General features: G+C 40.2%; 1 protein-coding gene across 1 annotated transcript in view; it reads left to right on the top strand.

Annotated features, from left to right (window-relative positions):
* The window catches only part of DCAF4 (DDB1 and CUL4 associated factor 4), a 15204-nt gene extending 4800 nt beyond the window's left edge, over positions 1-10404 (top strand). Inside the window, exons 3-13 of the mRNA XM_009279266.2 lie at positions 175-332; positions 1814-1896; positions 2524-2626; positions 3615-3758; positions 4445-4494; positions 5793-5872; positions 7523-7618; positions 7730-7827; positions 8533-8709; positions 8935-9049; positions 10008-10404. Of these exons, the coding sequence (XP_009277541.2) occupies positions 175-332; positions 1814-1896; positions 2524-2626; positions 3615-3758; positions 4445-4494; positions 5793-5872; positions 7523-7618; positions 7730-7827; positions 8533-8709; positions 8935-9049; positions 10008-10201 (1298 nt within the window). The 3' untranslated portion in view covers positions 10202-10404. The remainder of the gene's footprint in view (positions 1-174; positions 333-1813; positions 1897-2523; positions 2627-3614; positions 3759-4444; positions 4495-5792; positions 5873-7522; positions 7619-7729; positions 7828-8532; positions 8710-8934; positions 9050-10007) is intronic.
* The last annotated feature ends 681 nt before the right edge of the window (positions 10405-11085 follow it).

Here is an 11085-nt window from a genome sequence, read left to right as displayed (position 1 = left end):
TGGCATCTATTCCTAGTCTGTGTATCATGCTTGGGACCTGCTGGGAGCAAGAGCTTTGAGCCTCGTGACTCTGACATTCCCATGAAGATGTGGGATGTCAAAGAGCAATAAAGAAACTTATTTATCCATCTGATTTTGCCTAGGTTTTGCCCCTTTTTTTTTTTTTAATTTAAGAACTGCCAGGATTTTACTATGACTCAGAAAAGAACCGCTATTTTCGCCTACTGCCTGGACATAATAACTACAACCCACTCACCAAGGAGAGCATTCAGTACAAGGCAATGGAATGCAAAAGACTGAGACTCTTAGAAGAGGAAGAAAAACAAAAGAAGGTACATTCTGAAAAAGATTGCAATTAGGCTTTATTGTACTCTGGCCCAGGACAGATTATAAGCTAAAGCCTTTCACTTCTGATTGTGGTACAGTTCCCTAAGCTGTCTGAAGAAACGAAAATTTCTTTTTGCTGAGAATTTATAGTCCTTGAAGCCTTTTGGTTGGCTGTTCCACACAGGAATGAAAGTAAGTCATCGCAGACAAAAAACTTGTAAAGAGACAGAAACTGTGCTCAGAATTGCAGATTGTCCAACAGTTACACTTGAGTCAGGACATTAGATGCCAGGTTTCAAATCCCTGCCTTGAATTGGCAAAGTGGGGTCTTGATTTTAAGTTTTCCACATGTTCTGTAAATGTGTTGAGCATATTCCTGGACCCTGAAGAAACAATACTAATGATATTTTGTGGAAACAGCTTTTTCATGAAGAATTTTTTTGGACAGGTAAAGTCAAGGTGGGTCTTATGTTTATAATGAAAAGCATACAGGCTTTCCAGGCATAAAGTATTACAGCAGAGTTAATGCTGATGCTGCATATTGGTAACCTGGATAAAATACCTAACAATGATGGTTTTTAATTACCTGAAAGCATGTCTTATAACTTTACAAATCACAGCTCAGCTTAAATGCACTGTCATTTGGAGGAAGCAAGCAGTATTTTTCTCGTTAGGTAATTAATTTCTCACTTCAACCAGCTATTCAGCTCTTCAGTCTTCACTGTGAAAATGCTGCTGTTGGTTTGGGTTTGGGTTTGGGGTTTTTTTTTTTTGGTTGTTTTATCTGTTTCCATGAGCAGTTTAGGTGTCATAGATACCAAACAGCTGCTAGCCACGTTGCTGTTAATGGAAACTGTGGATATACATCTTTTCTCAAAATCTGGCTATTGAATCAGACATCGGAATTATGTTCCCAGATAAGAACATTTTGACTCTTAAATACTTGCTTTGTTAAAGCGTTATCAAAAAGATTTATTACTCTGTAACTCTGCAAAGTACTCTATCGTTTGGTCTCCCCAGAAAGTGTTTGCGTGAAATTTTAAAAAATTATGAATAGGAAAGTAGTTTAGTGCAGCAGTGAGACTGCATAGTTAAGAGCAGTCTTGTTGTGATAGAAAGTTTTGCTGTATAATAAGAATTTAAGGTGTTCTAGTGAAACCAGAAGGTGACTTCACACCTCAAGGTGGTACTGCTGATTATGTCAAGCAAAAACAATGGCTGTTGTTTTTTGGTTTTCTCCAGTTTTTGTATTTATAGAAGCACCCTGCATGTCACAGGAATATACTGTTGTCACTTTCTTGTCTGCTTACTGTAGTAGACCAGGGAGATGGTGCTGGAATGTGTTTTATAGACCTTCTGAAAATTTTAATGTATGTAGGCTAGGGGAAAAAGTTACCTAAATATCCCAAACATCTAAGACGCACAGCCATGTTTGGCTCATAAACAAGCAAATAACTGAGTACACTTTGATGTTATTCTCTTCCAGAAAACAACAAGGGCTGGACTGAACTCATCTGTGCTGTTACAGAAAAGGCAGCTGGGTTTGCTCAGCTCCACAAGTTATTGCAGGTACAATGATTTGATTTGTCTTCTGTTTGCAATACCAAGTTCTGCTATTAGTGCAACTGTTCCTGTCAGGGTTTTTGCATTTCTTACTGTTCCACTTAGGATGAAGAGGAACATGTTACTTACATTAAAAAAATAGTTATATTCTTTTATAATCAGAGTACTAAAGTGATGAGAATTCAAATGAAGAAGAGGTTTCCCAATGCAGATAACTGGAGTTTAAAAGTTCACTTTTTTTTTTTCTATATATGCTGTTTTGCCACATTGTGCTTTTTGAATACAGTACAGCTTTTCTTTGGGTGAATGGTCTTCAAGTGATGTGACCGTTCCCCCTGCCCCCCGTTAGAATAGCTATGCTCAGATTCAGTAACAGCGCAGAAGGCAAGTCAGTGACTTGCTATGTTGTTGTTTCTGCTATTGAAGATGTGCTGGGGTTCAAAATAACAGGATGAAATTCCATGAATGTGGAAGATGCACGTGTTCATGGGTTATATAAGTGAAGTTGCAGCATGCAGGCATTTTATTTTCTGTGATTGAGAAGCAGTTTGGATATCCGATCCAGAATTCTTTTCATTGGCATTAAACTTAGGCTTACCTGAATTCTTCTTTCTCCTCCCCCTTCTTTTACAGGCTGGTCCATGAACTAAAAGTGAACTGCATGCAGAGGAGGAAGATAGAAATTCACAGTCCAGATTCCTCAGTTGCTGGAACCAACAATTTTAAAATAATTGTGGTATGTTAGGAGAACTGTTAAGTCTTTAGGATAAAGAGAGCACATCTTCAGTGAAAATTCAGGATCTTGTAATTAAACCTCATAGGTCAAATTTTGCTTTCAAAGATGCGTTATTCCTGTTGTGTCAGTTCTCAAAATATGTGCTCGGTAATTTTAAACAGGTGGGAGGAGGCTGTTCCTTTCCTAGAAAGGAAAATGATGAAAAGGTTGGATATGAAAGTAATTTTTTTTGGTTTTAAGCTGATCAACATGTTCTCTTGGGAATAAATAGGAGTTGAGTGGATAATTAACGTGGGGCCGGGATGGGGGGGAGTGGAGAGGATTAAGAGAAAGAAGAAGAAAATGGAAGAGAAGAATTTGGGGAGTGGCAAAGTCTGTAGTCCAGACTCTATGTAAATATCAGTAATCATCTTGCATCCCATGATCTGAAGGCAGTTTCTGCTGGTTTTGATGGTACTGCATGTGCAGGAGAGGTCTCTGGAGCAAATATCTTCCATAGTCTATGAAGGAAGCTCTCCAGGACCAGCTCCCGGCCTTGTAAACAGAGCACTGCATAGGTAGCTGAAGCCAGAAGGGAGTCAGAAACTTAATGTCATAAAAGAAAAGTTGAAGTGTAGTACCAGCCTTTTTGCTGTGATCCAACTGCAGGAGAATTCCACGTTCACTTTTGATAAGATTTAAATTTTTGTTTTGAGTCCTCTACCAATACCAGTCTGTGCTTACTAATCAGCCAAAGTGTCTAGAACTGATATACTTGGAAAGAGTATTTATTGTTACTCAAGGACTAAATCCTTTTCTTACTCATGTTTTTTCTGTGCATGCATTTAAAAAGGAGTTGGCCGCTGTTTTTAGAGATGAATGGAAAGCAGACGGTGTTAAAGGGATCAGAATTAATGTGTTGTTTCATTTTAGACATAATGCAGCTCCCTTAAGCTGTTTTTTCCTGTAAGTTTCCAGTAAGTGTGACCAGCAGGCTTTTGTTTTACAGGCAGATGTTGCTTGTGAACGGATATTCACTGTGAATGATGTAGAGCATGGAGGATGTAAATATGGTATCGTCAACCTCAGTGGTTTGGGGAAGGAGTCTCTCACTGTGGAGATGTATGACAACCTCTACTTCACAAACCGCAAAGTACTGTGTTCTGTTCCTGCTTCCTTCCGTTATTGCATTTTCAGAACGCTGTTCCTTGGGAGGCACGGGTGGAACTGCATGAGGGTTGCAGAAGGGGTTAGGAGGAGAGAATGGAAGAATCTAGCAATGTGAAGCTCAGATAAATGCAGAATCACAATAAACTTGTCTCTGAAAGTCCTCAGTACCAGTGTGAGTTCTCAGGAATGTTATGCTACAATTGAAACAGAAGACTATGTAGAAGTACCAGCTTCCAAGGATAGTGCTTACTTCAGAGCTGCACTTGGCCATTGCTGACAAAACTGATGTTGAGGGCCAGAAATTACTAAGATTTGCATGCTTCTTTCTTAAAAAATAATTTTGGGAAAATGTGTTTATCCTTGAACATGAAGAATATTTAAAACAGGCTTTCATAACCTCTTCATGCTCAGATTCTTTTAAGGATGATCTCTTAAATAGTAGGATGCGCTTGGTGCCTCAATCCGTGTTTGGACAGACTTTTCAATGCTGCTCTGTCTCCTACATTTAAGAGGAGTATGAGGCTAAAATGCTTGTGACCCATTACTGGGCTATTTAGTGGGCTAAGGAAGTGTGCCCAGCGCGTACTCTTATGTCATCTTTGCATGGAAATACCCTTTCATGAATTGCATAAGAGATCACAAAAATAGTATGTCTTCTTGTGTCTGAAGGTGAATTCTGTGTGCTGGGCATCATTGACTCATCCAGATTCTCATGTTTTATATCCTTTTAAAAAAAGCAAACTTTCAGTTCAGCTTTCACAAGTCTGCATCATGCTGCACAGAACAACTAATTTCCAGGAAGACTTCTCATGTAGTTGTCCCAGAAATTAAGTTTTCTGGAAAACAGAGAAAGTTATAAAAATTGAAAGATGTTGGAGCTAGTGAAACAGATGTATGGTTCTGTTATAGATAGATGTAGAATTGTTCCAGTGTAATTTTAGGTGAAAGACCATGTTTCCTGCCCTGGAGACTTCTCACTTCATTAATAGTGTAGATGCCATATCCAGAATTATCTGATGTTTAGAAACTGGCTGTGGCAAAAGAACAAGAGAGGGTTAAGGCAACTAACTTTCTCTTTGAAGTGGACCTCTTTGAAAGTGGGTTGGTTGGTTTCTGTTGTTGGTTTCTGTTCTCCTCTCTGAGAGGAGAATGGGAGCAATTCATTGGCGTCGTGCTCTGCAACTTTCAGAGCATGTTCTGCAGATCTGTCTCCGAAGAAGAGGAAGGTTGATGGTATAGTAGAGGAAGCAGTAATGGACAATACAGAATCCAGAAGAGAGGAAGAAAAGGGGATTTAACATGGGAGATGGCAGGCAACAGATGTGCTAGTAAAGTGCCAAAAGAGAGGAAATTATATAGAAATATATGTAATGGCTCATGGGAAAAGCCAGGCAATTCAGGACTGATCCAGAAGGTGGAAGGAGTTCATCAGGCTTGCTCACAGCTGGTTAGGAATTGGGGATTGTTTGGTTTGGTTATTTTGTGCTTTCCTCTAGTCGTGTCACAGATTTACCCCACTGAACTTGAAATGCAGCCTTCAAATCCTATTTATACCTGGTATAATCTTTAGAAAGTATTTTAATATAATCTAAAGTGAGTCTTCCTTGCCTCCCCAGTGTGTGCTCCACTTTTTCCAACTTCTCTCCATGAAAAACAGATCTATATTAATGCAGTGTCATCAGCATGTAAAGATGAGAAGAATGATCCATGTAGGCCATGTGTTGCGTTTTTTTTCTATCACGAGAAAGATGCCTTAGTAATCTTCTTATCTTGTCTTTCTGGTAGTGAAAATACACAAGCAAGAATAGGAGTTCTTTCTAGCTCTTTCCTATGAAAGAAATGAAGAGTCAAGACTTAATTGTAAACTGTAAGGCACATCAAAGGTCTCAAATTCACAAATCAAAAGTATCGTGAGCTGTGGCTGTGTCAGAGCATCTTGCTTTTCCCAGGTATAAGTGTTAGGCAGCCTGTTCCATTCTAGGGAGAAATCTTTGTTTTCCTTAACTCACTTCAGCAAGCTGTGTCTCATGGGAATTGCAGAAACACCAGGCTGTGCCAGTCTGCTTCCAGCATCATTGTTCAGCAGCACTAACCCAGGTAGGGTGTTTTTGTTGTTTGTTTTTTTCTCCAATTTTCAATAGCAGTTATGGTATGAAAAGAGCACAAAGGAAAGATTATTTCTGCACTTTTCTTCAGTAGCTGGGGACACTGTTGTATTCTTGTAAAGCTTAGAAAGTCTGAAACAGTTTAAGAAGTGAACAGATGAAAGAACTTACCTTAAGAATTAATTAACAAGCAGTATTCAAAGCACTAGTTTATTTTTAGCTGCTGCTGATGTAGTTCTTGACTTTGGCAGGAGAATACCTCACTTGTAAACGTTTGGGATTTTTCGTGAGTAGCTTGGCCTGTAACTAATACTCAGAAGCTGCACGCAAGAAGTACTCAAATTTCCTTACAGACTACCTAGAATCGTTGCAGAATCCCTTCTCATAGTAGCTACTCAAGTATGCTCAGTGGATTAATCAAAGGTGGAAAGCTGGTAAATGTCTCAGCCCATAGTTCTTTGGACAAGCTCATGCTCAGTTGTGTGTAAGCATGATTGATTTAGAGAATCCTATGTCTTAAGTCTGATGGCTGTAGCTATATCTTTATGTATTTGTTTGTTCAATGTTCTTGGGGGCAGGACTTTATTAATTGGACTTTCTTGATAGGTGTCAGAACCATGCTTCTTCAGGTCATGCAGTACAGTCCTCTAACCTGGTTTCCATTCAGACATGATCAGTTGAGTTTATACAGAGGAAATCTGTGATAGATAAGAGTTATGGACCTATTTTAAATTTTTAATGTCGTGCTATTTATGCAGCCATTTAAAAAAAAAAAAAAAAAAAAAGATGCATAGTATTAGCATGAACTTGAAGAGTCACTGAAGATGGATGGCTACTAAGCCAGCATGCCCAGTTGCTCTGTAGAACGTTGTAAGCCCTTCACCATAATTAGATGCCCTGAGTTCCACCAGAGTCCTCCTGTCTAGTATTTCCTATCGACTGTTTTAGGTATTTCCAAGTTTCTTGACTGACTTCACTCTTCTAAATTGTTGGTTTGAGGGAACCTTGCTAAGTAGATGCTGGGAGCGAAGCAGAACTTAACCTCTCTAAAACCATGTTTTAGACATGTCACTTGTGCTGCCTGATATATGTATGATCATGGTGGATGTGCCATGAAGGAAGTGAAAACTGAGGACTTAAAATTTATGTCATGTCAATTAGTAGACTTTGTGCAGGAGCTACGTGAGTAAGGGTCAAATCTAGGATACTGTTACCTACCCAAATCTTTTTTTTTTAAATAGGCAGGCCAAAAACTTACAGGTTAGGCTTTGGCTAATCTATAGCTTACAAAGTAAATGTTTTGTGTTTCTAGCCCACTTACCTTTAAAAAATGGCTTACTTAGTGCTGTCAGGCAAGTGTTATTTTTCTTTTTCCTGCTGTGGTCAGCCCTCTGACTGCTGAATAAATTTCACAATCTCTCACAATCATCTATGTATATAGACTATAAATCTTCAGCTTACAGTCATGAAGTCCCACTTTTGTTTCCTGCCTCTTGAGTAGCACAGGGACACCAATTGGGTAACATTTTCTCTGCTTCAGATTGAAATGTTGAAAGAAATATGGAAATCCAGAGAAGCTTTCTGAGTTATCATCCTGTCCTAACATTTTATGGATGCTTCATGTTTTGCTCCTCTCTCCTAGGAGATCGACCTGGAATGCTGTGCAGCTTCAAGATATCCACTGCCTGGTCCTGTGCTTGGTGCCTGAATCCCCAAGCAGACAACTGCTTCAGCACAGGTGATCTGCAAGGCTAGCAACCCCTTCTGTCTCAGTGAGAAAGACTTCTTGCGTTAATCTCCCAGCTGCTACCCAAATTACAGCTAAATGAACATAATCTGTCTTCCTTAGGCCTGACACGACGAGTTCTTGTGACCAATGTAGTGACAGGACATCGACAGACATTTGGAACCAGCAGCGATGTATTGGCACAACAGTTTGCCACACAGGTAAAAGAACCATACACCCTTCATTTTTTCAGAGCGCCGCCCCATTGGTGGGCGTTTTGTTCTGTTTGTGATGGGACTCATCATGCTGTACGTAAGGTTGTGATTACAGTTACTGTTGGATAGCTGTTCCACAACAGAGCTGATGTGGTCTGATGCTTGCACACAATTGAACAGCAACAGAAAGATTAACTGATTTCAAACTCTGTGGCAACAGAGGTAATTTTTGTTAATTGTGCAGAGGTAAAAAGGAAATTAAGGAAATATAAAGAGCACAGTAATAATGCGTTGTAAAATTGTTTTGGTTTTGGCAAATGACCTCATTTTATTAACACTCAGTGTATTGTCTCCATCAAGAAGAGGAAGACCCCATTAAATACTAATGGACTCGTTCACAAAGATTTAGTGAGAAGGGTGAAATCAGAATATGAGAATTCCAGTTCCTGTTTTGCTGTTACGTTAGACTACTTACCTAGCTGAACTTCTACAGCTAAAGTAAATAGTTGAGGTTTGAATGGAACTAATGTGTTGGCTGATGAAAAATGTTGCAGTGTGTAATAAAAATTCTGATTCTTAATACCTGTGTTAATAAAATAATTTGACAACTGCACTAGAGAGCTAAAAAGCTTGACATGGCTTCTGTCTGTATAACTTGTAAGATCCTTTCAGATGTTACACAGTACGCTTCTTTCTCTTGGATTCTTCCAGACCCCAATGTTGTACAATGGCTGCCGCTCAGGTGAGATTTTCAGCATTGATGTGCGTCAACGCAACCGAAAGGGCCAGAGCTGGAAAGCAATTCGTATCTTCCATGACTCAGCAGTTACATCTATTCGCCTTCTTGAGGCTGAACACTATCTTATGGCAGCAGATATGGCTGGAAAGGTATGGTTTTGTTGCGTTTAGGGTATTCTGTTCCTTTTAGTATCTGGGCATTGGCAGGTGCTTATCCCAGTCCCGAGGGCGGATGCCTGTTCTTTGGGGGGGTAGTATGGAACTGGGTGGTAGTCCCATATATGGGTCCTCTTCCAGATCCGTTTATTTATCAACCATCAAGTGCACTCTGCTTTGTTAATATATCCTCTTTCAAACAATTACTTTAAATTGCAGATAAAACTGTGGGACCTGAGAACAGCAAAGTGTGTGAAACAGTACAAAGGTCATCACAATGAATATGCTATTCTCCCTTTGCATGTAAATGAGGAGGAAGGACTTCTTACAGCAGGTGGGTTGACTTTTTTTCCCTCTACTTGTAGAGTGCATGGCAGTGATTTTCTTACACCTGAGGAGCGTTTCTTAGCTACAGCTGTTGGAAGCTGTAAAGCTGTTAATTCTTTAAAATTCAGAAGAAATTTAGCCTTAGACATACTGTAATATACTATGAAAATCAAGAAATAATGTTATGGATGCACACCTACTGTAATCACTCCTGTGTAGCGCTTAACAGCTTTATCTGCTGTGTCCTGCAAAAGTCCCATTATCCTTTCCACAGTGTGTCTCAAGAGTAGAGCAGAAAACACTTGATTTTGAAATTGAAGGAAACAATGTGTAAATGGGAGACTTGGTGATAACTTTATATAGAGACTAAAGACCGTGTATATGTTTATTTGGTGCTTAAGTGGGTAGTGTGGTGATGGACTGAAGCACTGGCATGTAAGCGTAACTCCTTGTAAATTGTCTACCACTCAGGTTCATTTTGAATATACTTAGCTACAGTCTGATATTATTATCATTTTATTTGGGGTCGGGGAGGAAAGGTGACAATAAATGAAGCAAAGTATGGGCAAGTTTCACAGTGTCACTGTAAACATGGTGACCTCCTCTCCTTGGATTTGTCAATAAGTGATGGAATAATGACAAGAATTTTTGTTAATTAACAATTAAGGGAGTGAGTTTTCCTCCCCTTTTTTGGCTTAGGAGCTTGATAATGAGGAAAGCACTCTAAATACTGATTTATCATACCTTTTTATTGCCTAATAGGAAATGCACATTTTTCCCACTTTTGCAGTATTCAGTGTAGAATTTCTGTTTCGTAAAGTATTGAAAAGCACTTCGCCTCTAGTGTGTGTAGAAACGGTCAGGGTTTTTTCCCCATAGACCTTCTGCTTCTGTGATGATAATCTTGCAGAGCCGGGTAAGTACTTTTGGTGTGATGTTGAATTGTGGTGTCCTTTCCTTTCCAGTTGGTCAGGATTGCTACACCAGAATTTGGAGTCTCCAAGATGCCCATCTGCTTAGAACCATCCCTTCTCCCCACCCATCCTCCAAAGATGCCATTCCCAGTGTGGTGTTTTCTTCAAGACTTGGGGGTAGCCGAGGAGTTCCTGGCTTACTCATGGCTGTCAAACAGGATCTCTACCACTTCTCCTATAACTGACACAATATTCTCCTCGGACCTGGTCTACAAAGCTGCCAGCCTATACATGACTTCAAAATTTTTGCACCAGTCACCATGCTGTGGAGTCACTATGTGCTGCTGTTGCATCTGCTTTACCCATGAAATTCTGAACCTCCTTTAGTAGGTTCAGCAAATCTTGCTGTATACATCTCAGACATCTTGTAAATAAAAGCTGAGTGCTGATTAACTTCTTGGGCAATGTTCAGCCTCTTTGAAATCTAGCTATAAGCTTTGAAAAGCTGGTAGTGTGCAGTAAGGGCCTGACTCATGCTAGCTGAATTTGCTGTCAAAAGGCTGCTCTACCTTAAACCTAGTTTGGTCATATAACCAGTTAGCTGTGGTTACACCTACGTTCACAAGTAGGCTGGTGCAACAGAGTGAAGTAGCTGGTGTTGAGAAGCTGACACTAGGTGTTCTGGGGCTTTGTTTGGAGTAGCTTTGGTCTGCATCCCTGCATCAACTGTCTCTACTACATCTATGGTTGGAAGCAGTCCAAGGAACAGCAGTTTTCCCACTCATACTGTCAGTCCTTTGAGCTGGGCAATGCTAAACTTTGTCCTTTTCAGATGATGGTAGCGTGCTGCTGCCCTGCCGCCATTCCCTTTAAAAGGCAGCAAGTGTAGAACAAAGTCCCTTTCCTGGTCCAGTAGCCAGGCTGAATGTCCCTGTTAACTTACTTACCATAGTGTTTCCTAACCGAGTCCTCAACCCTAACTGGAGTTCGGTCAGCAGTCTGGAATGGCAGGGTTGCTTATGCAGCTGTAGCGGGAGACAAGCCCAGCCTGGACAGCCCACATCCTCTTTGGGATATGAGATCACCTGTGAAGAGGCAGGGCTCTTGCATACAGAGGTACAACTGGGCC

The sequence above is a fragment of the Aptenodytes forsteri genome, unplaced genomic scaffold, assembly GCF_000699145.1.
Source record: "Aptenodytes forsteri isolate BGI_AS27 unplaced genomic scaffold, ASM69914v1 Scaffold3, whole genome shotgun sequence".
NCBI classification, from domain to species: domain Eukaryota; kingdom Metazoa; phylum Chordata; class Aves; order Sphenisciformes; family Spheniscidae; genus Aptenodytes; species Aptenodytes forsteri.
This window is presented reverse-complemented; position numbering and strand designations above follow the sequence as displayed.